Consider the following 26,557-nt stretch of genomic DNA (forward strand, 5'->3'; position numbering starts at 1 on the left):
GGCGCGGCGGCGGCGGCGGCGGCCGGGGCCGGGGCCGGGGCCGGAGCCGGAGCCGCGGCGGGCGGCCGCCATGTGGCCGTGCGGCGGGCGGCGGCAGCGCCGCCTCGGGGGCACGGCGCTCCTCCTCCTGGTGCTGTGGCTGGTGCTGCGCAGGTGAGAGTCGGCACGGCCCCGGCGAGGGCGGGGGGCGGCGGGCTGGCCCCTGGGCGCAGGTCCCCGCTGGGACCCGGGGCTGGGTGCGGGGCCAAGGCGCCTGGATGGGGCGGGGGGGCGGGGGCTGCCTTGCGGCCCCGCAGGGTGGCGGCGAGCGGAGCATCGCGGCTGGCCGCGGGCAGCGGCGTGGGGAGGGCGGGGGGGAGCTGGCGCCGCGCAGGGCAGGCTGGAGAGCTTCACATAAATGTCACCTGTCACCTGTCCCCGCAACTTCTTGTCCCATCCGAAGCGACGGGTGCGGGCAGCCCAGGCGGCAGCGCCGCACATCCCGTCCCACCTGCGGCTCACGCTGCCCCCAGCCTGCGCGCTCCCGGCCTTTCCATCTGGCCATCCCGCGGATGGTGCAGTTGGCGGAGCGATGGCTCCATCACACCCGCGGCTCTGAGGCTGCCACCGGTGCCCCCGACGCCTCCGACGCCCACACCGCGTGTCCCGCTGGCCCCAGCTCTGCTCTTCCCGGTGGCGTCAGGCCTGGGGGCCACCTCGCCTTCCACAACCCCCTGGACTTGCTGCTTCTGGGCCCCTTTGCACGCTCCAGGCCGAGGGCCGTCCCTCTGGAGCCCACCTGCAGTAACAAGAAGTTACTGGAGGTTCTTGCTTCAGTCCCGTGTGGTTGAGGTCATGGTCGTTTGGGGGATGATGCTCTTCCCAACAAGCGTGTCCCGTGATGCTGCTGGAGGGGTATGTCTGCACCGGGAGCTTCTCCATGCCAGGTGACGGGAGCTCTTCAGTCCCTGAAGTCCCCAAAGTGCTGGAGATAATATTGAGGCAAGGGAAGATGCGGTTATTTATTACCACTCAGATTCCTTTTATGACTTGGATATTTTGTGACGGGTTCTTAAATTCATAGTAGCAAGTTACCTGATGCTCAAAACTACAGAAAAGCCTTGATAAATCTTTGCACAATTAGAAGTAAAGTTCTTTTGTAGCTGGTCTTGGGTTTGTGCCACAGAGGTTGTTAGCTGAGGATTATTGCAAGCTGATACTTGATAAAAGCATGGAAGTCTGCCTCCTGTGAGCGTGTATCTATAAAACACTGTCTCCGTGGGTATCCAGTGCTTCCCTGGGTGGCCCAGGGTGCTGGAGAATAAATGCTGCTGGAAAATGCAGTGCTGGTTGGTGCGGCCGTGCTGAAAGAGCACCTGGGGCTCCCCTGACCGGCACAGGACCTCGGCTGCAGCTCATGGGGGAAGGCAACTCCAAGCTTTCACTTTTCCCTGGCCAGAGGAAGCCCGGAATAAACAGCAAAGCCCTCTGAGGCAGGTCTAAGTAGAGCTTAGGGATTAACTGTAAAGTCCAGGTCTTCTGAAGTGCATCCTTTAGCACCGGCAAAGCAACTAATGGTCTCCATACGTGCTTTTTGCCCTGTTTTGTCTGTCTGTCTTTTGAGTTACCTTGTTCTCCCTGCTCTGGGTATGCGGTAGACCAGCACCAAAGCTAAATCTCTATCTCACGCAGAGGTGACTTCAGCTAGGTTTTTGTTTTACAGGCATGGATGCCTTAGCGTAGCTGGTTTGGCAGTTAACTGTGACTTTCCTATTCTGCTTGGAGTGTTCTGCACTTCAACTTACATCTTATAAAGACAGATCGTTTCATGAAGCACTAACTTGTCCAACCCAATATTGAAGCTGCTGTTGTAGGGGAACCTGGTCATCCCATGCTATTTTTTTGCCAAAAAAGAGACTTTCCTGAAGCAGGGAGGAAGTGAGGGACCAAAGTAGGCCAGTAACCTTTAGCAAAGACAAAAAAAGATTCTTGCAACCTGTGCTGTCATTATAGAAGTGAGGAAAAAATCAACGGGAAGCTATACAATGCTCTCAAGAGGAAGCACAGGGCCCAGGTGGGCTTTGAGCGGTGGAAATCCAGTTTGGTAACAGGATGAAGCTCTGCTGAGTTACAGAAGTTTTTTTCAGGAGTCACTTGAACAGATCCTAGTGAGACATGTGGGTTTCAGGATATCCAGGATAATATGTTGAAAACATTGGGAGCCTGGGAGCTTCCTACCTTCATGAGAAAAACCACTGGAGCCGGGGAGTTTTAAGGTAGGAAACTTGATGGAAACTTGCCAGCTAAGTTATGCCCAAGGTTAAGATGAGCTTAAGTGATTTGTTATTTTTATCTGCCTGTGTATGCTTCCTGAGTACAGCCTTCATTCCGGCACCAGTGGCAGTTAGCAGTACTGTTGTGTGCAGGGATAATTCAGGACTGTACCTAGCTCAGAAGCAATTTGGAAACTTAGGTATTTTCCAACGTAGTCTTTAAAAATTGGAGTTTTGTGTCTCCAGACCCCTTTGAGCTTCCTGCCTCAGGCTTGCCACCAAGCAACAGGAGCAGGTATAGCTGCTCTTTTGAGCTCTGATTTGCAATAGCTGCAATCTGTGGAAGATGCAGTTCTAGGACAATAGAAGGGCAAGTAGCCAGAGGATATCCTGTGTGTGGACTGAGAACCACCTCCTGTGCTGGAAAAAATTCACAATAATTCCTTGGGAGCAATGCCACCGTTTCCTAGCCTTACATCATCGTTCTCTGACTGTACCTAGTTTCTTGTGTAGATGAGCATTTTTCATCCTGCTTCTACTCAGGCGGTCATCCTTTAAATATGACAATTAGGTATTTCGTGCTTATTTTTCCTACTTCGAGCTGCACTGTCATCGTAAAAGCTCTGTTATTAGTGCACCACCTTCCGAATGGGATATGTTACTTTCTCCTCGCTCAGCACTATTTTTTGTAAATGGTTTGACAATAAATACCTGCGAGTGCTCATTGAAGGCAGTGAATATCTAATCTAGGCTTCCTTTTCCAGGTATTACCCATGCCTGCTGCCGGTCGTTTCAGAGCCCTGTGAGAATGCTGTGCTATACAGGTACCTTCTGTGCTTGTCAGCCAGCCTGTGCAGTATCCTGGAAGTCTTAGATTTAGTTCCTTTGTAGTCTCCTTGTCTTGTGTTGGAGGACAGCTAATCGCTGAAGGCTCCTGGTTAGCAATCCCTGTAAACTCTGCGTTCTGAGAAGTCCTCGCCCTCTGCACATACCCGCTCGACGTGTAGTATAGAAAACAGCTGGAGGCCTAGATATTTCCATCTTCTCCGAATGTGACATTTCTCTCAAATGTGTGGGCCACCCTTGCTTTGCTGAGACAGGAATTCATTTCTCGCATCTGGCTGCGATAATGTCTCAGAGGAACAAGCCGCTATTGTCTAACTCTTCTGTGTATTCAGGGTTGTGGAACTGGGATGCTCTGGTGCAGGCAGTGTAACTGCTTTGGATCTGGACTTGTTGATAAAATGTTTTCTTGGTTCAGCCAACACAAACCAGGGAGCTGTGTAAGGCAATAGAGGTAGTTTTTTGCATGCAGGAACAGACCCGAGTAGGGCTGTGATAGCATGAGTACTACAGCTGGTAAGTGCTGTGGAACCTGCCATCTCCTTTGTTCTGTTTCTTTTGGCAAATAACATATTAAGGAGTTAGTACAAGCAGCAATGCGGGCAGAGGTAAGTTTGTGGTGACAGCTGGTGTAGTCTCTCCTGAGTGATGAATATCATCCAGGTGGGTTCTTTAAATTAAGGGGAAGGTTCTCTGTTCACAGTGAATGGGGGGGTCTTTATTTTTCCCACGCATTGAGTTGGAAGGTGCCAGAGACCACAAGGCATTCAGGGCAGCAATGCTGACGTGCAGCTGCTGTTGGAACAGGGAGCTGGAAATCAGCCAGCATGTGTGATCCCACTGCAAAACAGGGAGATCTTACATTTCATAAGTTATGAAAGTGTTTGCTGATATTCTGAGTGAAAACTTACCCATCTTATATTTTCAGCAGGTTGGTTTCATATTCTGTGCCTGAGCAGTGCTACTTCTTGGTTGTAGAGTGTGGCAGAGGGGCTTGGGGCATCCAGGATGGAAGCTACTAGTGAAATGAATATTAAATGCTCATCTTAAGCAGATCTTCCATCTGTTTTATAGCCTTCTGAAAAATCTACCTGCTCTATATGACAAAAAGCATGATTTATATAAGAAGTAGGAAGGTCAGAGCTGATCCTGCCAGGTAGAGTGAAATAAGCAGCCTCTCTCAGGGGGACAGATTCCTCCTTCGCTACAGCCTGGATGCTCATATACTTCTCCTTCTTTTCTAGGTTTAACTGGAGTGAGCTGATCCCTCTGCAGTTATGGGGGAGGACCCTAGGCTTGCAGACAGAAAACTCACAGTTCCTCCTGGAGGGCATGCCCTTCCGTATATTTGGAGGCTCGATGCACTATTTCCGAGTCCCCAGGGAATACTGGGAAGATCGCATGCTTAAAATGAAAGCGTGTGGCTTAAACACCCTCACGACGTAAGTGTCCTCACTCCCTACCTTGCAGCCTCTCCCCTCTTCACTAGTAGTTGGTGGGACTTTGTCATTAATTCCAGCGGGCCATGGCAATGTCTTTCTGTACTTATTATGAGAAAGACACAGAAAAGAGTAGTGGGGACTCAGGTTTTCTTTAAGCATCACACACTGCAGTATCCTCAAATACGGGCTGGAACAGGCAGCTGTCAGACGTACTGGGGAAGTGCCACCTTAATGCTGGCGCGGTGCAGAAGGGTCACGCTCTGAAACAGTCGCTCAGCACTCTTGCCATTTAGAAATTGCTCTGGTTTGGAGAATGAAAGATACACCTAGAGACCACATTTGACAATCTTGAGAAACTCAGATGTAGCAGAGCATAGGAAAAGAGTGCAACAAAGTAAAGACTTGTCAGAAAAACGAAAGGAAGGCACAAATTATATGTAAATAGACACTTGCAATGTCTACATGCAGTAATCTCTGGATCTGTTACTGACTAACAAAGGCAGTGCATAGGGGTTTTTTCTGTGCTTCACAAATGCAACGCCCTTTGCAGCCCTTTGCCTCCACTGCCCTAACTCTGCATTTCAGGTACGTGCCGTGGAACCTTCATGAACAGGAACGAGGGAAGTTTGACTTCAGTCGCAACCTGGATCTAGAGTATGTGGTACAGACAGCTCTATTATTAAATACCTCTGTTTTGAGGGGAGGGCGGGTGTGTTGGTTCCAGCTGAAGGTGTCATTTCCACTTTCTGAAGTGAAGCCCGTCCCTTGATCCATCAGTGGCAGCTCTCATTCCTTCCCCTGCTCTCTGGAGTCCTGGGAACCTGCAGGTTTAGTACCAGTTCAGTATAGTTGCTTCATCTACCAATTTTCTCCTGGTTTTGGTACCTAAATTTCATGGTGATTGGTGTATTGGGAGTGCATGGAGTAGGAATGTGCAGTCAGACAATAATTATGCTGTCTGTATCTCTAGGGCCTTCCTTTCACTGGCAGCTAAAAATGGACTGTGGGTGATTCTGCGTCCTGGACCTTATATCTGCTCTGAATGGGACCTTGGTGGGCTGCCCAGGTAAGTGTTGTTCAGCTGAGGCAAGCGTTTGAGGCTGTGGGGAAAACAAAAAACCCAAACAAAAACCTCTGATCGTACAGTTGAGCCTCCTTCAAAAATTTAGAATGGCTGGCTGTTAGGTGGGAGTATTTATTTTCTGTGTCCCCAAAGCAGGCAAATACTCATTATGTTACTGAGCTCTCCTAAGCAGTACAGATAGTAAGCCTGGAACCAGATTTTTTTTTGAGTGGTTATTTTTTAAAATAATAATTGTGTTATGGCATAATGGTTACAGCAAGAAAACAGAATTGGGGAAACCTATCTTCCGTTGCTGTTGCAACTCGACTCTGTAATATCAATAGTAGAATTTGCAGCTTGATGTAAGAATTTGCTTCATCTCGGGTCCATTTAAAACTCCTACTGGAACATACATATTATATGGCTGGCAGTAATAAAGACCCATAACTTCTCCAACCTCCTGTTGTATTTTCTTCTAAAGCACAGAGCTTGCTGGTGAGCGGCTTTGAGAGCTGAGCTGTATACATCAGCACTGAGACTTGCCTGGTTACTAGATCCCAGTGGAACCAGTGCCAGGTTACGTACCACTTGTTTTCCTTACCATCGCAGAGCATGAACCTCAGTGGAGACACTTGACAAAATTTGAGGATTATTTCTTTTAATCATTTCAGTTTTTAGAATGCCCTGCCTGTGGCATCAGAGAGTTCAGGTGCAGAACTGTGAAGGTGTGTCAGGGAGTTACTCCTGAGAGCTTGTGGCCAGAGGCAGTAGCTAACTCCACATTATATTATGGGAAGTGCAGATATTGTCAGTCATTGCCACATCACCTGTGTATTCTTTTTATCCGACGGATAAAAATTCTGATAAAGAGTGACAGTACTATTCTCATTTTACAGATAAAGAGGTCATGATTTTGTAAGCTCACTGAGCTGCGTATAGCATACAGGAGTTGAAGCTTTCAGACCTCTGGAAGCATTGTTAGTTACTGTCTCCTTTTGCAGAGACAAGGAAGGTACAAGCTCGCTCTGCTTAAGTGGTTATAGAACTACGTTGTTCTGCTCTTAAACAAATTGCCCTTTTCTGTGCTAATCCCAAACCAGCAAACTAAGTCTTGTAAATCAGCAACAGAAACCATGAGAACAATTACCAGAAGCTTTGTTTTGAGCGAAGGTTGGGGGGTTATGAGGGAGCACTTGGTTATAGAGGGCCCTTTGGGATGCAGGGTATTCCAGAGTAACCAGGTTAGCCTCTGAAATCTTAGTGGGAAAGTTAATGACATGAGCCTAGGCACAAAATATAGAGCAAAAAGAAGGGGAACAGTTTGGCAAGTGCAGTCTGGACTCATTTAAAAGTGTGAGTGACAGATAGCCTCACATGGTGCCGTTCACTGGCTCACGATGTGGTCCATGCCTGCGCTGCAGGCTTAGCCAAGTGACACAGAAAGATCAATGATTCCTGCCCAGAAGTGACTTGATGTCGGTGGGTGGTGTCACCTCTGGCAGCCTTGACTGGAGGAGACTCTTAACAGACTCTGTTTGCTGCTTTTCTCATAGCTGGCTACTACAAGACCCAGAGATGCAGCTGAGGACAACGTACAAGGGCTTCACAGAAGCTGTGGATGCCTATTTTGATCATCTAATGCCTCTTGTCGTCCCTCTCCAGGCAAGTACAATCCGTTGCCCTCTCTGTCCCCAAGTGGGGACTGTCTGCACAGATGAGTGTGAGCTGTGTGTAATGGCAGCAGGTTGAAGCACCAGCAAATCTATCCCTTCAGGACCCAGTATGGACTGTAGCCTGTCAGCTCTCCGGATCTAGCTGTACCGTTAGGCATAGACTTCGGGAGGACGAGAGGGTGGAGCTGGGTCCGTCTGAGACTTGTGCATCATTGCTGCAAGCCAGTGCCACTGTGATTTTGGTCCCTCTGATTAGAAATCATGGTGAACAACTCTTTTTTTTTTTTTTATTCCCAACAGTACAAGAAGGGAGGTCCCATCATTGCAGTGCAAGTGGAGAACGAATACGGTTCCTACGCCAAAGACCCAAACTACATGACCTATGTTAAAATGGTAACGTTGGCACATTTACTTGTTTCTGTGGTGAATCTCTCTCATGAACCACCATCCTTATACTATTTTCTTTCTTTTGAAAAACTTTTGTGCATGGCTTCAGAAACTCTTGAAAGTGTCAGTGCGTAATCCAGTGCATTTTCCTTGGTGTTTCTTCCTGGAGTGGAAGAGATGGCATGTGACCCTCTCAGCACTGATAAGCCTGTGTTCTTACGTCTTCCAGAGAAGAGGGTGACAGGGAGATGGGAGAGTGTCTGGAACACACAGCTGGCCTTGAGGAAGCTGCCTGCAGCTGGTCCTTTTTAGCTTCTCTTAGACAATGTCAGAGAAAGGTTTCTCTTTGTTGACACTCCTGGGGCGAAGGTGTATGTGAACAAGCTACCAGCACGCTCCTAAACTTGTGTAACCTGGAGCTCAGCATCAGGCAGGTTAACTTGCCTAATGCCTCCCTTACCCTTGTCAAACGGAGACTAGACTTTGCCCTGGCTCCTGCCTCTGAACTGAGTGATAAAAGAGCTGGCCAGTGCCCAAAGAGACTGAAATATCCTGGTGGATCTCACTTGAGTCTGACTTGTTCATTTGCCCCCAGCACAATTGCAAGGCAGACAGTTAACAAGATCTGCGGTATGTCCTACAAGGTGCGTTGTTTCATTTCTTCTCACTGAGTGCTTAAAAGCGTTGCTGCACGTGAAGGGGCTATCCATCCAGTGGTGCCTATGTGCTATAAATTGTGTGTTCCCTGCTCTTCTGCTACAGCATTATGAGATCCTTCTGAAACCCTTCGGGTGCCTCAGCTTCGCCCTGAGCAGCCTGAGGTTAGCTCTGGCCGAGGGTGTCCTATTGCTTGAGGTGTACAGAGGCTCTTCAAATCCATCGTGTGGCAGGAGTCCTCATCTGCTTAGAGTGCTGTCTGTCCTGCACTAACTCCATCTCATGGAGTGAGTTAACATTGCTTAGAAGGTTAAATATGAAGCATACACACCAACAAGTTAAAGAGTTAGCTGCCCCTCTGAACTGGTAATGTCAGAATTGTCTGTCTGCCTAGTTTCCCTCCCTGTGTCCCACCAGTGGCAAGCCTATAAACAAATGGCTTCCAGAGCCCTGAACGAATGGGGCATAGAGACACTGTTGTGCCTGAACAGCACGTCAGCTCGGGGCTTGCTTTTCCATATCTCAGCGATGAAAGAGCTTCTGATGTTTCACAGACTTGTCAGAACAGATCTCCTTGCCAGGCCCGTGGGTGTATTTTTGCAGGGCTGTTTCGTCATATTGTGGTGTTGCGTGCAACTTACAGCTGAGGAAGCCTATTATAGTGGTTACAGATGAAAATGTGGGAAAGCAGGATTCGCAGGGCTTCCTTTTTGCTTGGAGTGGTATCTAATGTGAGGTGGAGCTCCTAGTCTTGTTCTGGTTTGGGTCTTGAGCTCTGAATGTGGCAAGCTGATTAATTCACATCTGCGTCTAGCATATATAAGTGTGGCAATCTTCCTGGAACTAATATACCCATTAAACCCCCCCACAACTCAAGACTAAACCTGAAATCCCTGTCTTTATCTCACTCTTTTGGGTGCAGCGCCTTTGCCTTCCAAAACGTGAAGGCCATGAAAGGGTGTATTGGCGCCTCCCTCCCCACAGAATGCCGGAGCTGGGATTAGCTGAGCACACACCTGTGTCTGCCTCAGACGCTGTTTCTATTCCTGGTTTCTCTGCTGCACCCTGAAACCCTGTAATGCATTTCAATGTGTGGCAGCTCCCTGCCTTTTCTCCATTCCGCACTTACACTCAAAGGGAGGGGAAGAAACTTATTACTAATGCAGTGCCCAAAGAATTCTCTCAATAAAATTTGTTAGAAATTCCGTTTCCCTCAGTAGCTGAATTTTGTCAGATACCAGCATCTGTTCAGGTGTTGATTTAGTGACGATATGTTGACATCTAACTAACCGGGCTAAACACTAACTCTGAATTGGGTTTGTCTTTAAACTCCACGTTGTAACGCCTCTCTAACGGAGACTGTGTGTCATGCTCAAGTCTACTCTTTGTGCACAGGGTGTGCAGGCGTGTGCAGTACGCGAAGGTTTCTTCAGACACGCAGCAGGCGTTAGCTAGTTGGTGCACGACACAGGTAACTCCTGTGCGAGCTGATGCATCTTTACCACCATTTTTACAGTTAGTAATTTACAATTAAGAGAATGAAGGCTTGTTTTCAAAGCTCCTTGAAGCTGAAGGAGTGACTTCCAAGGCAGGTTCAGTGAAGAGGGGGGTTAATTTGCAACTGGGATTTCCTAATCCCTCCTTCAAACATCAGCCACTGTTCCATAAAAAACCAACTGTAAGAGAACAGTCCTGTCAGGAAGAACCTTGTGTGTGCATGTGCTTTTTAAGAACCTTAGGGTGCTGTTTCATACGGTGCTGCGATATTGAAGCAGCAGTAGATGCGTTCAGACTTGACTATTTGAGAACATCAGTACCTGAGCTGTCCTGTGATGGCATTCACTGGCAAACCAGCTATTTTCTCCTTTCAGCTTCCATTGCTGAGGCAGGAAGGGCGAGCAGCTTTTCTTTTTCTTCTTCTACCTGAAGCCCTCTTCTGATGGAAAGCTGTGAAGCTATTTATTAAACTTATCTCAGAAGAAGAAGAGAAAATCCTGAAGCTTGATGCATCAGTGAGAAACCGATCCAGCTTTCTAAAACCAAATCATATTTTTCAGTTGTCTTTAAGCTGGAAAAAGTAGGCAGGCAAGCTTCAGCAGGAATGGGAGATGTCACAGGAATAGTATTTCTTACCAAGCCACCGCCAGTTTCAAGCTATCCCCAGAGAAGGTGATCGTGGACTTTAATGCTTTAATATCCTGACAAATACTAAACTCAGGCTGTTAACACAATGGCTTTTCCTCTTTTTGATTTAGGCCCTGTTAAACAGAGGGATCGTGGAACTGTTAATGACCTCAGACAACAAGAACGGGCTGTCATTTGGCTTAGTGGAAGGAGGTATGTGCATAATGCAAAAGAATGTCCGTTTTCCCTTTGCTTTTTAAAAAGTGTAATTCTATCAAGTGTTTAAAAATGCTGCTTAGCATCCCTCCTGCTTTTCTCTGTGAAGAAGTGGAGGTGCAGCTGTTTGAGTTTCACTGGGCCCTAAATCTGACTGTTTGGGGCATCGTGTATACTGATTTTCGGATTTCCACATCCAGCTCAGCTGAGATTTACTATGTGCTTGGCCTCTGCTCTCTCCTCTGTTTCTGCCAGTTGCCTGCCTGAGTAGTAATTGCTTCCCTGAATTAAGTGTTTGCAGGGTGCAGTCTTTTGAGTGCCCCTGTCATCGCTCAGTCATAAATACTGTTCATTTTGTAATCTCAGGCATGGAGATGATTAAAGGGAAAGACCTTCCCCTCCTTTTTTTTTTTTTTTTTCCTCCCGTTTTCATATGTCAGTGTGAGAGGGGCAAATTCAGTAGCGCTGAAGTTCGTGGCCCTTCACCAGTACAGCAGTGGTCTCAATGGTATTTTTGTTTGATGTGCAGTAGTTTTCAGCCTTGACCACACAGAGTCACTCTCTCCCTGCCAGAGAGCTGACATGCAGCAGGGTTGGGCTGCAATCCCTGCCTAGCCCTCACCATCTTCTCTGGGAATGTTTACTGCCTCAGAGCTCGTTCTTGTTTGGAGTTGTCTTTTCCAGTGTGTTGCATGCTGAGAGCTCTTTGATACCAATTTGCCTCTTAGATGTCATAACAATCTGCTCATTAGAGTCAGCATGTCAAGTAATCAGATGCGTGGAATAACTAGGGCTCAAAGCGGTATAGCAGCAAGGTGGTTACAAAAGCTGTAAGGGAGACAGAACAAAATCCACTGTCGAAATGCGTAAGAAAATAGAGAAAAGACTCCATCCTGGAGCTGAAAACTAGTGCAGTGATTCTGTGATTATTTTTTTTTTTTATTCTGTTCATCAGTGGTGTACTGATTTCTTTCCAAGAAGCATCTGGAGGTTCCTGTTAACGCCAGGAGCAGTCAGCCTGGTGCTCTGCAGAGAAAACTGTCTGTTGTAGAAGGACCTGCGACTACAGCATTGTAGCCCTTCTCCAGCAGCTTTTTCATTTCAGGGGACAGGGAGGAAAGCTTTTGTTGTTGTGGGTCCCTTCGGGCTCATAGGTATAGAAAAAAATCACAGTCAGCCTCCAAGTACCTGTGCAGCGCCTGCAATCCTCCTCCCTTCACAGGCACAGCTGGTGGCAAGAATCCCAGCCTGGGTGGCTCTGGTCTGACCCGTACGGCCCTTCTGAGAGCTCACGGGTGACAAAATAAAACCTCTGGTTTGCCTCCAAGCCGTGGCTGAAACGCCACAGTGGAAAGCTGTGTGCACGTGAAAACCACCCACTGGGGAAACGAGGAATCAGGCTTTGGGGACTGGTTCTCTGCACCTTTACACCGTTTTCAATGGTGTGCTGCTAATCTGCATGAAAAGCAGAATCGGGCGTGTTTGCCTTCAAGATTGCCAGCTAATGTATTACATCAGTGCTAAACCCACATTTTATTTTATTCTCCCACTGTGTTTGCCTGTGTGAAATTTTTCAGCTTAGCACACTACATAGGTCAGCCTATTAAAATCAAGGTATAAATAGTGAGAAGTGAGCTTTTGCTTCTGTAAATATTCCGTTTGAAGTGCTCTGACACAACTGGGGCTGGATTTGATACCAGCTCTCTTGTAAGAAGTCAGTTTTTAATACTCAATTATATCATTGCTCCTGCATTTTCCAGGTTTCTTGGGAGAAATATCAATGCGACCGAGGGCTAGAAAAGTATGAAAATGGTTCAAACGTGTAGCAGGGGCTGGGGCACTGATACGGGGTTGGGGTCTTCTGATGCACCAGTGCCTGCAGCCAGGTTTTCCCACTCCGGTGCTTGAAGATCATGCAGCAGCTTTCGCTGTACATGCAGCACACACAAACTAGTTGGTGATTCCTCCGTGCTGTGCAGGGCAGAAGCACAGATAAGTCTTCCAATTACAGTTTCTATCTGGTTCACTTGTACTGTGGTTTCTCTCATCCACCCCCACAGACATGACAAGCTGTAAGATATTGCCAGGGTAGCGATTCCTGCAGCTAAAGCCTGGGAGATCGGTGTGGCATCCAGATATGACTTTCTAATAATAAGTTTGCCTTCATGTGGTGCCTTTTATCTGAGGATCTCCAAGTGTTTTACAGCCTCTAATTAAAGCTTGTGACACCCCATGAGCTGCTCTGATGCTCTCTCTTTCTAAGTATCAGTGAGTGTTAGAGCTAAAATGATGGCCTGCAAGTATTCCTCTGTGTGCTGTGGTCCGGTTGGATTCTGCATGCTAAGTGAAGACTTTGATGGTAAATGTCTGAGGAGGTTGTATTGGTGGTTCAGAAGATGTTCCAGTTCCCCCGAGCTTGTGCTGGGCTGAGGCCTAAGCAGTCTGTCTCCTGGGCATTTTGTGTCTGAATTAATAAAACCTTTTTCTTTTCCCAATAGCACTGGCCACTGTTAACTTTCAGAAACTGGAACCTGGGCTACTGAAATATCTGGACACAGTACAGGTAAGATGCAGAAAAACTTTTTTTTTTTAGATTTTCCAGGTCAGCATTAGAAATGAAGCACTGGCAGTCTGTTTTGGTTTTGTGTGTTGGTTTGGGGCTTTTTTTGAACAAATGTTTGGGCTTCCTTCTGACTGGGCCAAATCCTTCTGGAATCAGTGAAGATACTTATGATGATTTCTCTGGAAAATGAGGGAGGTTTTAAGCATGCTGTTAATCCAGCACCTTCTTAAAGGCTTTCCATTCAGCTGTGGCCTGTGTTTAGCTGTCAGGGGTTTGAGTTCTTCATGCTTTCAAGTGTTGATGCCCAGTAGCATCCTACCTTGGAACTGTCAGACTTCTCTCTTGGACTTCAGTCATCTTTTTTCCAGGCTCTTTTAGCCTGATGCTGCGGATGCCGTCAAGAGCATGTCTGAAAACTGTAGTCTTCAAATGCTGGGTGTGATCTGCTGCGGTTCTTTCAGTGTACGCTGTGAGGGCTGCCTCTGACCTCTCCAGTGCCTCCTATTCAGTGTAGAAATGTGAAGTTGTATTAATGTCATGCTGTGCAGAAGAGAGGATTGGCTCCACTAGGCATTTGGTCCTGTTTCAGTCAGAGGAACACTTTAATTTCACATATGCTTCCACAGTAACTTCACAAAACACCTTCCACACAGCGTGGTCTCAGGCTCTGCCTGCCTTCTCTGCAGCCCAGCCTACCTGGCATTTAACAGTGCTCCCTGCAGAAAAACATTCCAATTTTGTGTGTCGCTTGAGCTTCTTTAACCCCCTGTGCTGTCAGAGATGTGAATCAGGGGCAGGGAACGGCCTAATGAACACTTGATGCAAAAAGCATCTTGATTGCGTTGAGGGAGTAGTGAGGGAATAACAAGTTTTGCGTTTTGGTGACAGGTTCTCTCTCCTTGCATCCTCTGTCGTCTGCCTTCCCTGTTGCTCTGCTTGCTCTGAATGTCAGCCTGGAAAGATGTGAAAAACTGACAGCTGCCCCTGGCTGTGATCAATTCTCTTCTGATCTCTTCCCTTGTCTTTTGCCTGGACTGTGAAAGGAAACCTTGCTGCTGGCATGCTGAACGTTGAATCCTGCAGCTTTAATTTGTTTTCTTTTCCTATACAGGCAAAAGAGGCTCTGCTGCAGGTGCTTTCGCCTTCTTTAGGTCTTACAAAATTCCCCAAACCCTGCAAACGAACAGAAGGTGGCACCTTCCCCACCAGCTGAATGCAACACGGCCCAATAAAAGCAGCTCCTCCTTTGCCACACTTACTAATGACAAGATAGGAAGCCTGTCATGCATATTTGTAAGGATTATGAAGCTATGTTATCTTTGCCTTGTTATGGTCTTTTATTCCAGAGGCTGATAAAACTCCTTCTTCAAGCAGTTTACTGGGGACGGATTGATTAAATGTATTTCCAAGAGCTGGTCTGAACCTGGAACAATTAAATTATTACAGGCACCTGCAGTTGTTTTCTCCTAATGAAACATGAGTTTCTTTAATGCCACTTACCTCGGCCATTTCACGTGGCATCAGATAAAGCCCCTATCAAATAAAGGGCAAAATTGCCTTGTCTAGAAATAAATACCATGAGGAAGGAGTGCCAGCCAGGCTGAGCACATGTTGTCCTGTCTGGTGTGATGGGGCTGGGTGGAATTCTACAGGAGCTGAGGGAGCTGGCAAGTGGTGACAAATGGGAAGCAATCGCTCTGTGTGCACAGCTTTTTTAATGAAGACCTAATTCCTGCAAAGGCTAATTCTTTCCTGCCAACACCATATGCGGCATTAAAAAGGCATTAAGCCGCTAAGGTCTGCTGTTCCTACCTTGGCAAGCGCTGGCTGCGGTGCACCTGCAAACCCTCCGCTGGCAGTGGTGTAGCTGATAAGCAGACATTTATAAATGTGTATTTCTACCAGAAGCTAAACAGTGACAGTGGGTTTGTCTTTTTGCTACAGCTCTACCAAACAACAGTATCCAGAACTGTTTGGTATCACCCGATTGTGTGCTGTGCTTTTTGCTTTGTGCCTAGCAGAGGAGTAGTCCGCTTTGCTTACCGGTTCTGGGCTTTGCTGGCCCACAGCATCTTCTTCAGAGCTCCTTAGCTCCTTTTCTATGCCAGCCTGAGAAGAAAACACTCTTGTAAACAGCGTTGCCAAACTGCAGTTGAACAGTGCTTCTCTAGAAAATAGGGATGAGGGCAAGACTGATCTCCATTTTAACTCTTTGGGTTTGTTTTGGTACAGAGAGATCAGCCAAAGATGGTGATGGAGTATTGGACCGGATGGTTTGATAACTGGGGAGGCCCTCACTATGTCTTTGATGCAGACGGTGAGCACCGTATACTCTTCTTGTAGCTAGGGGGGCTTAGTGCTCGGCAAACGGTCACGGAAAAACGAGATACAACCTTTACGTATTTCTGTCCCGCTGTAACCTTTGCTTTGTGTGACTCTTTGTAAATGAATAATCTCTCCGCGAGTGGGTCACATTGCTGTGCCTTGGATTTTCTTTAGTAGTGTTAGTAAACAGCAGCTCTTTTTAAAAAAAAAACAATATTTTTTTTCTTGAAGAGGAACTCTGTGGGGTGTGCAGAGAGCCAAACATCTGAAGATATTAGTGACATGTCCTAAGAGCTTGTGCCTAAGTTGATTTAAAAAAAATGCAGCCGAGTGACTTAAATCATCTGTTTCACCTCCTGAGCTAATCTAAATCTTGTGAAGACTTTATCTGTATTTTGTAAAGATGTCACAAGTTTTGTGAAGCATCCATAGCAGCGTTACTTGTCTGGCCCATAAACACTTCTCATAAACGATGATGAACCTAAGCCTTTTGCAAGTATTGCACCTTCTGAAAAGCGTTAGGTTTTTTCTAGTTTAAGAGCTCACTAGGAAGGAAGACAAGTACTGAGAAACCCCAACAACCCCAGAACCTCTAGGGCATCTAAAGTACAGTGAAAACAGAGCTATATAAGACTATTCTAATGACTCTCTCATTCTCCTGCAATTGTCTTTGTAATTGGGTCATTAATGTGTTGAGCTTAGGAGTCTGGTTGAGTAGTCCTTAAAACTCTTGTGCTTCAAAGCAAAATTCCAGCTCAAGTACATGAGCTTTACCCTTTTTCACCTATGGGAGAGGTATATTTGAATGTATTACTATGTCCTGATGTGTCAATGGACGTGCTGCCCTTACTGAGGGCAAAATACAAATCGCTGTAATTACACAGGCGTGATTGACTGACAAGGACCACCAGAATGTTTGTGTCTGCTTTGAATTACTGGAAGTGTTAGCCTAGCTTCTTGGTCTGTGGCCTTCCTGGCACTGCCCTTCCTTTGCAGAAATGGTGAATACTGTCGCAAGCGTCCTCAAATTAGGAGCATCCATCAATCTCTACATGTTTCACGGAGGCACCAACTTTGGCTTCATGAACGGTGCTCTGGAGGCTGATGAGTACAAGTCAGATGTCACCAGTTACGGTGAGTTTTTTGTCACTGCCTTGCCCATGCACCTATCGTGACAGGGCAGCGTAGGCTACCCTTTGGGCTAGTTACAGTTGGCAGAAGCACTGAGAAATTATTAGTACAACCACTTTATCGTGGAGAGACGAGCTGGAGCATAGCTCAGAAGCAAATGCCTGTCTCAAAGGGGGCTTACAGTAGTGTCTCCTATTTCCAGACCCCTTCCAGGATGTGGAGCATCCCCTCATTCCCAACGGGAAATAGAAGGTGCAGAAGATGACTTTGCTTCATGTTATCTCCATGCTGGCCCTTCCTTCTAGGGAAAGATGGTGATCCAAGATACAATTCTGGTTTTTAATTTTACCAAGTCAAATTGTACCGTAAAGCTCTTTTCATCCCAACAGCCCTTTGTTAAAATTGTTAATTTTTGACTTTATCCTGTGTGAAATTCTGGATACATGCAAATTAGATCTCGAAAAGTACATTGCTCCTTGTCTCCAAATTGAGCTCATCTCTGGTTGTCTAGCTACATTTGCACAGATAAAAGCGTACAGGTTTCCACAGTACAGACGGTGCCAAGAAAATTGTGTCTTGGGCTTTTACTTCTTTGGTGACAGCATACATGAAGGGTGTCCCAGAGCTGCTGTATGTTTTTAAAACACGTGTACTGCTTTTTCAGATTACGATGCTGTGCTGACAGAGGCTGGAGACTATACATCCAAATTTTTCAAGCTCCGACAACTCTTCAGCATGATCATTGGTAATTATAAATCCAAGAACCAAAATACTGTTTTACCTACAGTGTTAAATTAGAGACTTGTTTAAACTGGCCCTTCTGCTGGAGCCCTCTGAAGCTGCCTGGTCGACTGGCTGGGTGTTTTTTGCAAAGGATGGGAGGGAGGACCAAAGGAGGCCTGGAGGGGGCTTAAATCTGTGTTGGGTTTTTGCATCTGAAATAGTTGTTCCATCTTTCTCTTTCTTTTTGCATCACAGGCCAGCCTCTTCCTCTCCCTCCCATGATTGAAAGCAAGGCGTCATATGGTGCTATCCTGTTGCATCAATATATCCCTCTCTGGGATGTGTTGCCATCTCTTTTACAGGTAGTACTACCAATTGTAATGCATCTCAGTAGTAAAAGGTGTCACCTCGCAGGTGGAAAAGGTGATTAGTGTGCTGGCTTGTTATCCCATGTTTTGCCAAGGACGTGCAAATCTTTTACTTCACCTTTTTTACTGCTGCTTCTGTTCTCTTGGAATTCCACTTTTGCAGGTCCTCGGCACCCTTTTCTGGTACCTTGGTTTCATTGCTGTAGCTTTCATAGAGTCGTAAGGTAATTCAGGTTGGAACAGACCTCAGGAGGCTTACAGGGTAAATGTGACCCGTGGCAGAGTGGAACACTGATCCGAAATGAATTGCTCCTACGTGGCCTGTCAATGCGGGGAGGCCACTTCTGCCATTGCATTTGTTTCTCCTTTGCAGCCCATTAAGTCAGAGTTTCCCATTAACATGGAGAATCTGCATCTAAATGACAGCAGTGGGCAGTCATATGGGTATGTGCTCTACGAGACTGTCATATTCGGTGGTGGACATCTGCATTCAAGGGACCATGTCCGTGACCGAGCACAGGTAAGGAGCAGAGGGTAACTGTGACTACGTTCAGTCAGATGTAAATGCTTTGTTCTTGGCAGCTAGGGTCAACCATGAAGGAAAATGGGAAGTTTTAGATTAGAAGTGTGATTTGCCCTTTTCAGTTCTCAGCTAAACTCCAGTCCTTATCATTTGTAAATCAGCTTGAGGTTCCAGTCTACTAAAACTTACAATATCTTTAAACATCAGAATATTGAATGTTCTGAGAAATGTTGTGATTATTTTTTTTCCCCACCTAGACTGGATCAGTGACACAGTTATGGATGCTGAGTTCTAGTTTCAAGTAGAGACAATTTCCTCCCCAAATACAACTTCAGTAACCTACGCAACACGTGATTACAGCATAATTGATGAGAAGTTGCTCTCCTCTCTTGTGCTCTGTTCTGCAGGTGTTTGTTAACACCATGTACGTTGGTGAGCTGGACTACAACACAGTGGAGCTCTCCCTTCCTGAAGGACAGGTAAATAACTGGAGATTGCTCACAGCAATAGTGTGTGGATAACAGAACCAAGACCACCTATTCCATTTAACTAGCTGATACGGTAGCCTGACACAGGGAGCAGTTGTTATATACCCTCATTAGACACTATTTCAGTAGTGAAATACAGCATGAATTACTGCCAAGTTACTATTTGTGATTGAGAAGGGGGTTTTGAATACTTTTGCACGGAGAAAATTCATATTGTCATGCTTGCTGCACAAAATTTGCCAGCTTTCCTGCCACACCCACAACTGGAGAGATGGAGTACTGGCACCCTGCTTGTGCAGGTTAAGTCTGTGTAGGCTTCATCTTCCTTAGCACAACGCATATTTTAAGGGTTTTGTGGGCTTTTGCACCTTCTGGGTCTCAAATGAAGTGAGGGGGAATGCCTCTAGCTCTGAGAGTAGTCTTACCCTGGTGGAAGTTGGCAATAAGACTCGTATATTGATTGAATGCATGTCAACAGCGCTGTGCGTGGCTCCTCAGAGCAGGCGAGTGGGTTAATACACTAATTGTTCTTATGACTTGTGGGAGAGCTATATGACATAAGCCTGTACTATGTCAAACTTCATTTCTGGCTCTGTGGGTGATATCAAGATGGTACTTAAAAATACAACAGAAAAAAAGACTTTCATAAAAAGGCTGAGAGTTCCTCAGCGGCATAACTATTTGTAACAGCTGAAAGGTAGGGGGACACTGTTCTGTCACACAATTTAGAACTTTGAGCAGATAAATTGCAGCTGCCAAAGGTATCGGTGCCACCTCCCCTCTTAAAACACCTCTACTGACCTCTGTTAACCAAGTATTATGGCTGATAGAGCACGTACTGCGCACTGGTCCAGGCAGATGCTCTTCCTTTTTTTTTTTTTTTTTAACAGGGATTCAGGCAGCTAAGACTCTTGGTAGAGAACCGCGGTCGTGTCAATTATGGCCTGGCGTTGAATGAACAGAGGAAAGGTAAGTCAAACTGTCCTAGATAGTTCTCTGAGTTTAAACACTGCGGCACTGCCTTTCTCGTGTGCTTTACACAGAACCAAACTGAAGACCCAATGCAGCTATCGTAGTGCTAGCCCAGATTACTGTCTGGAGTTGGTGGGAAACGGTGTGATGGAGAAAACGTTAAAAAACCCATTTCATCACTCCCTGTCTGCAGCAATCACAGATGCTGCTTGATGGCTTGCGTTAAGGCTTCTTATTTTCTAGGGGGACAACTCCGCCCAAGGCCATCAATGGATCTTACTCTGCTCTAGGTTTGCCCGGTGATGTTAGGGTACCCTTTCTCTTGCTCTGTGAGCGTGTTACTTCACTGGGAGAGAAGGAAAATACCTTTTTTAATCTGTGTTTTCCCTTAGGGAGTTGATATTGGAGGATCGCTACATTTAAAATTGACACAGTATTAGGGGGAATGAATTTTACATCCTGCTGAGCAGAATTTACTAAAATGTTCAAGTCTATCACACACAGTTGTAGAGCTGGAAGAGGTCAGAACCCCAGGATTCTATTTTAGTGGGGAACTGTATGCAAAAACTATACAAAATAGACTAATGGAGTTAGGCACGTGATTGTACTAATTTTATTTTACTGCAGAAGAAGACTTTACTGCATAAAGCCTCTGCACTGCTTAGGCAGGCTCAGCTGCAGTCCTGTAGTTAGGAGGCTGGATTAGGACCTGGGCTCTGCCTGCTACATGAAGAATAACTTTATCTAACAAGAGAGTGTTAAAGGTAAATTAGTTGCTAAGGTGTCTTGAGATCCTTGGATGGCAAGCAGTGGATCAGCACTGGACATCAGTGCTCGCCCGTGTTGTATTTTGCTGTGCCTGTTAGAGAAGTAACTGATTTACTACTTTAAAAAAAAAATGTGTACATGGTCAGCTAACTAAAAAACCAACAATAACAACAAAACCCCATCTGCTGCGTGTGCCAGCAATGTTTTCTGCTTGGAGGGTGCTTAACAACTTGGTGAGTTGAAGCAAAGGAGAGAGTGGAGAGGCCAAAGTATAGTAATGTTCCCCACTCAATCTGGATGAGCAATGGGACCATATGGACTCTAATTCCATTGCAGAATGTGGCCGCTTTCCATCTCCTGCTGTTCCTCGCATTCAGATAGGAAAATCTATCAGCTTTAGCTGTTTTTCGGCTCTTCATTACCCCCATTGCTCTTGCAGGCTTAATTGGTGACGTCTTCTTGAATAAAACCCCCTTGAGGAACTTCAAGATTTACAGTTTGGAGATGAAACCTGGCTTCATGAAAAGGTTTGTTGGATTTAAATTTGTTTTTTTTTTTTTCCTCATTTGAAACAAACTGTTTACCAGCAGTACAAAATCTAATAGGTAGCAGTTAAATCTATCAGAAAGGCAACCCAAGGTAAAACGAGGGAGGTGGATTTTTGCACTGCTAGGTTCCTTGCTGATGCCTTTGCCCGAAATAGCGCAGAAGATGGTGCTGCTTTATCTATACCATTATTTGGGGATGAAACGTATTCCCACTGTGGAGGATTTCAAGAATTCCTCGCAGCCTGTACCAGCAGGGTTAAGTTGGGTAGGTGGAAGCATGGCTTACCCAAAGGGGTGGCTCCCAACACACCCACATGTTGGAGAAGTTTGTGTCTTTCTTGAAGTTCACAGTATGGCTGATATATTTAGCTATTTAAACTCACAAGGGATGGATTAATTCTAGGAAGCTACTAATAGTACATTAACAAGTCCAGATGGCTTCCTCTCTTTTAAGTTATTTTGCTTTAATTCAAGAAAGACGGAAAAAGAAATCTAATGGGGTAAGTCAAGGAGCCTGTTAGTAGATATAGAAAACCTTAGCAAGCGTTTAAGGCAACAGATGCCCTATGGACGCTGGCCACCATCCAGACAGTTTTCAGTGATGTTGTTAATACCACAAAGTAACACATGTGCATCCCCCAAGATATCCCCCAAATCCTGCATTTTGTGTAGGAAGGAGAGAGAGCCCATGTTAAACTGAAATGGCTTTTTTTTAAAAAAAAAAAAGTCTACACTTTGAAATTTCTAAGGACAATCTTAACAGGTGCTGGGGGGCTACCTGAAGGGTTCTTACTGACAGGGTAACTCGCGTAACCTTTGACTGCAGGGTTTTAGAAGAATATTTTCAGTGAGGAATATTAAAGCAAATGAACTGCCATGCACAGACAAAAGCGAGGTTAGTCAACGCTGCAATCGGTTACTGGCAATTTGAGCAGCAGCAATGAGAGACAATCAGCTTCCAGTCACTGTGCAGGAGGCTGGAGCACACGGTACTGTGAAAGGAACTGTCGCAGGCTTTTAGCTGAATAATTCAGTAGCAGTCAAGCTGCACTGGATCAATAACTTCCCTGAATGCAAGAGGTGCAGTTTGTAAGGGTCGGAAGGAACATGTTCTGCCAGAAGCTGAAGGCTTTTGTGGGACTCCTACAACCCTTATTTTCTCTTCTGTTTTTCCCCTGCTCCCGAATTGTTGCCACAAGTAAGAAATAAAGCCAGATTGCCCCTCATTACTGCACTCCCAAGGATGTGTTCGTGTTCCTCGGTAGGAGCATGGGCAGAAACGGCTGTTTTGAATTTTATCAATTCTGCAAGTTTTCCTTTAGCCTGCGTAAGCCACGCGCATTTAAGGCATACACGATGGCACCGTCATATCTGAAGGAGGACGGGCACTTGAGCAGCTGATGTGAAGCAGAGATCTTTATGTTGCTGTAAAATATTAGAGACGGTGATAGCCCTGTACATCCCCTTCTTGTACCAGCAACTGGTGTGTCAGTGATGTGGCAGGCCTAGGATAATGAAGACTGAAACGCACCACCAGTACACTTCAGATCGGCTAGGTGCTTGCCTTGAACGTTTACAGGAGATGACCACTTCACCCCTTTCCAGCGTGAAGAGTGTTACCTTTAGGCCCTACCACTAGAAAGCAACGGCTTGACATTTCAGGTGTGCAAGGGGACAGCAACCCTGTTGTAACAACATCCATCTGCCGTTGTCAGCAGTGGTTTGAAATGGTCTCGACATCGGTGTGGTGTCTCTCAGTGCTGCCTGGTGCTTGCCTGCTGTGTTTGGTCATTCTTTTACAGCTTGCAACATACTGCTGGATGGAGCGCAGTCCCAGATTACTTTGTCGGTCCAGCTTTTTTTCGTGGAAGGCTGTGGATAGAGCATCAGCCACAGGACACTTTCTTGAAGCTACAGGCAAGTCCTATTTTTCTCTCCCCCCTATTTTTTCTTGATCTTGATTTTCTTGGTTTTTTTTTTTTTTTCCTAAAAGCTGGTTTAAAACACACTTGTGTAGTAGCTCTGAGCTCTGACTTACAGTCTGTAGTTTTGTAGTCTTCCTCTGATCTTGCAGAAAGAATTATTTTGAGGGTGTAGAAGTCTTCTCATGCTGGCAGGTAATTCTGTTCAGCCTGTAGAGGTCCTGATGAGAAAACGTGTGCAATACTGACCCTGCAGAGCTGCTAATGAACAGTTATGTCTTTTTTTTTTATTGACATACAAATGCTATTTCTTTTCTAGTTGCAGAGGAGTAACGGGCACAAAGAACAAAGGAGGCACTGGTTTTCTTCCTGCCTCCTCAATGGGATGTGGAGTCACTTCTTTGTAGACATGGCATGAGAGTTAGCGTTCACATCTCCCTTCTGTGGAAGATTGCTGCTTTTCCATAGAACTTAAGATGAGATATTAAATGCTATTAAACTTCCTCCTCCGATTTCACTCCCTTAGAGCCAAGGTTCATGCCAGTCATTATTGTACTGCTCACTCTTCCATTTATGTTTTGTTGTAAATTACGCTAGTCAGTAGCGATACGGTATTTCTGTCACCTGGGAAATAGGTGAGAGGAGATATTCCGTACTTGGGAAGAAATAAAGATATGTCTGTTCAAAAGGATGAAGTTTCCTGTACAAGCATGAATCATGACTTGCACATTTTGGAAAGCTTTATCCTTTTAATTAGCACAGTAAAGGTAACTCCTGTTCAGCAGGGCTTGCTTCAATGTTCATGGCTTCAGGGAGTGGCACAGGGAAAGCAAGCAGAAAACCTGCAGAAAGCAGCTGGAAAGAATGTGAGTTTCCTGCGGGAGTGCTAACTGGGTGATACAGCTGCATCAGGAATTCGGTGTACTCTTGATTCTAGGGCTGGGAAAAAGGAGTTGTCTTTGTCAATGGTCAGAACCTGGGCCGCTACTGGAAAATTGGACCTCAGGAAACACTCTACCTTCCTGGCCCCTGGTTATGGAAAGGGAGCAATGAGGTAAGAGGCTTTGGTGGGATTTCTCTTTGCTTGTTGGTATTATTAAAGATCCTGCTCTGAGTCATGTCCCAAAGAGCTAGGGGATTTAATGCAGTAAATTACTTGCCTATCTCTAGCTGAAAACCAGCACAGCAGAGAGGAAGGAGACTGTTATCTCCCAAGATCTGTGAAAATTAGGGAAGGTGCTGCTCTAAAGCTGCTGCTGTAATGGCTCTGACAACCATTAAGACATGATGAGGATGGCAGCTAAACTTCAAAGCACTGCATCAAGTCCAAAATCAAGACAAACCTGATTAGATGCTGGTTCATTTTCTGCATCATGTGGTGCTGAAGAAGAATCACAGTTACTGTTCAGACTCATATTGATTGATGTCTTTAAATGACGCTTCCTTCCCCTGCTGTGATTGTATGCCTTTTCCTCCTAAAAATATTTGAAGTAACTTAGCCTTTGTATGAAGAAACTTCATATGTCTCTCTTTCTGCAGATTGTAATTTTTGAAGAACGCACTGCAGGACGGATAATACAATCTGTCGACATACCTTATTTAGGAAGGACCCAGTATGTGGACTGACGAGAGCTTCTTTCCCATGTTTGGTTCATCTTGAATACTCCTGGTTGCATGTCTGGGGACGCGATGGCCCAGGCACTTGGGCATGTTAATTTCCACTAGACCCAGGTAAAGGATTTGCTCTTTGGCAGTAAGTTCAGAAGAGAGAACGGGCCCCAAAGGAACCAGACTCCATTGTTTCATAGATGGATGCAGAAGCTCGTCTCCCTGGACTACTGAGGACCCACAGCTTGGATGGCTGTGTATGATGTTACGGACTGTCTGATGAATGTGGGGGAGTAAAAAGGTGCTGGAGGCAGGAGAGAGAAAGAACTGGAGCCATCTGAACTGAAAGCTGAGCTCAGCTCTCTAGTGACTTTAAAAATGTGTTATTGCTGGCCTCCTCGTTTTTATAATTAGATAGGGAGAAAATAGCTGGTGAACATGTGAGTAACCAGGTGTGGAAAAACATTTTGTTGTGCTTCCAGGCAGAATTTAGCAACTCACTCTGCAAAAAGGTCATTACTTGTTCACTTGTTGGAAGCCAAGCTGGTTGTCAAATTACTTTAATTTAAGCTTTTTTTCCACTAAGTTTTACTATGGAGGTTGTCTCTCTCAAAAAGGGAAAAAAACAGTTTTAAAAAGTCAAACGTGTTTTGTTCTCTATCAAAGATACCATGGTGTTTCAGCCCAGGCAGGAATGAGAATGTCCAAGGAGGAGGTGCAGGAGCAGAAGAGGCCAAGTTAGTCTTCCAGCCATCCACCCCCTCCCTGTTCTCATGGGACGCACCTTAAGATGAAATTTCCCTTGTAAAATGAGCAGGGCTCAGATTTTGGCTGGGATAGAAGGGGTTGCATACATAGTTGCAATGGGAGAGCACATCCATACTTTCTATTTAAACCTGCTGTGAAATCTTGGGAACTTGGGTCCTGTTTTCTTTCTTTTTGTCTCTCAAAACAGAAACACGGGATTTAGGAAAACATCACATGTGTTTTTTTTAACTCACCGGCTCCACAGACACTGAGAAGCTGCCATGTCTTTAGGGAGAGGAAGAGCTCAAATTCAAGCTGCAAATCTGCTCAGTATCTCCAAGAAGTCACTCAGCCCCTGTTTTCTGTTCCAGTAACCAGAGGATTCAGGCTATGAGGGAAACACCAAACATGTGCACTGTCTCTGATAATGGAGTTTCAGGGTATTCTGGCTCTTAGAAACCATAATTTTATTTAACAAATTTAAATACAGTTTGTTTAAAACTGAGAACAGACAGTGCAGCTGTAATACACTCCATCCTGGCCAGAGCTGGTCTTACTGACCATGGGTATCTGCTCCCGAGGACCACGGTAGCCTCTGTGCAAGCTGGAAGGGCCCAGGCTCGTGTGACCAGCTTTGAGGAGAGTGGAGTGTATGTGCAGGGTTGTGTTCAGGACTCGATCCTTGACGTTTTCCTGAAAGTTATGTTCCTTCCAAAGAGGGAAGGTTGCAACCGAGCAGGGACTGGAATTAAGATTAGTGAAACAAAACATGCAGCTAGGAGAGGACAGCAGTTGGCAACTATTTAAATGGTATGAAAACTCTGTAGTCCTTGAAAAATGTCTCTTTCCATTCTAGGGTTTGCAGACTGAAGGGAACTTGGAAGGCTAGTACAATAACAGAATATATCTGCTGGAGTGCAGAGCTACTGATTTAATACAAGATAACAACACCCGTTCCCATAGAGCAGCCAGTAGCATCAAATGCTTTTCTATCCAAGTCGTGCTTCAGCCAATACGTCTAAAAGGAACATTTTTGTAAAGGCTACGTCGCAAGGCTTCTGTGACTGGGAACTAAAGAATGCAGCTTTTCCCCAATGGTTTCGATATACACTGAGAGAAAATAACTTACCAAAAAATATTTGTGTTTTTTTTTTTTAAATATATGAAATACACAATGTCATTAGTCCGAGGGGAGACTTCTGCACTGTGAAACT

At 45.7% G+C, this 26,557-nt stretch overlaps 1 protein-coding gene across 3 annotated transcripts; it reads left to right on the forward strand.

Moving 5' to 3' along the window:
* Positions 1-41: 41 nt before the first annotated feature.
* On the forward strand, positions 42-26,263 carry LOC121098302 (beta-galactosidase-1-like protein 2). Of its 3 annotated transcripts, XM_040616144.1 has the most exons (20): positions 42-153; positions 3,017-3,076; positions 4,340-4,537; positions 5,123-5,191; positions 5,508-5,603; positions 7,154-7,262; positions 7,574-7,666; positions 10,573-10,654; positions 13,156-13,220; positions 15,453-15,537; positions 16,542-16,679; positions 17,341-17,421; positions 17,655-17,761; positions 18,141-18,287; positions 18,698-18,769; positions 19,669-19,747; positions 20,958-21,045; positions 22,869-22,983; positions 23,926-24,042; positions 24,528-26,263. In XM_040616144.1, exons 1-20 carry the CDS (start codon positions 71-73, stop codon positions 24,612-24,614), a joined length of 1,971 nt encoding a protein of 656 aa, XP_040472078.1. In that variant the 5' UTR covers positions 42-70; the 3' UTR covers positions 24,615-26,263. The 3 variants fall into 3 exon arrangements, with proteins under 3 accessions (XP_040472078.1, XP_040472079.1, XP_040472080.1); XM_040616145.1 differs by lacking the exon at positions 3,017-3,076; XM_040616146.1 differs by lacking the exons at positions 23,926-24,042; positions 24,528-26,263 and having other exon boundaries at positions 22,729-22,979.
* The last annotated feature ends 294 nt before the right edge of the window (positions 26,264-26,557 follow it).

This window comes from Falco naumanni, chromosome 16, assembly GCF_017639655.2.
Source record: "Falco naumanni isolate bFalNau1 chromosome 16, bFalNau1.pat, whole genome shotgun sequence".
NCBI classification, from domain to species: domain Eukaryota; kingdom Metazoa; phylum Chordata; class Aves; order Falconiformes; family Falconidae; genus Falco; species Falco naumanni.

Bases quoted from the DNA above. Each gene is read 5' to 3' on its own strand.
- LOC121098302 (XM_040616144.1), top strand. From the start codon at position 71: ATGTGGCCGTGCGGCGGGCGGCGGCAGCGCCGCCTCGGGGGCACGGCG. The intron at 7,263-7,573 runs GCAAGTACAATC...TATTCCCAACAG, and splicing joins CTCTTGTCGTCCCTCTCCAG to TACAAGAAGGGAGGTCCCAT. The intron at 18,288-18,697 runs GTAAGGAGCAGA...TCTGTTCTGCAG, and splicing joins ATGTCCGTGACCGAGCACAG to GTGTTTGTTAACACCATGTA.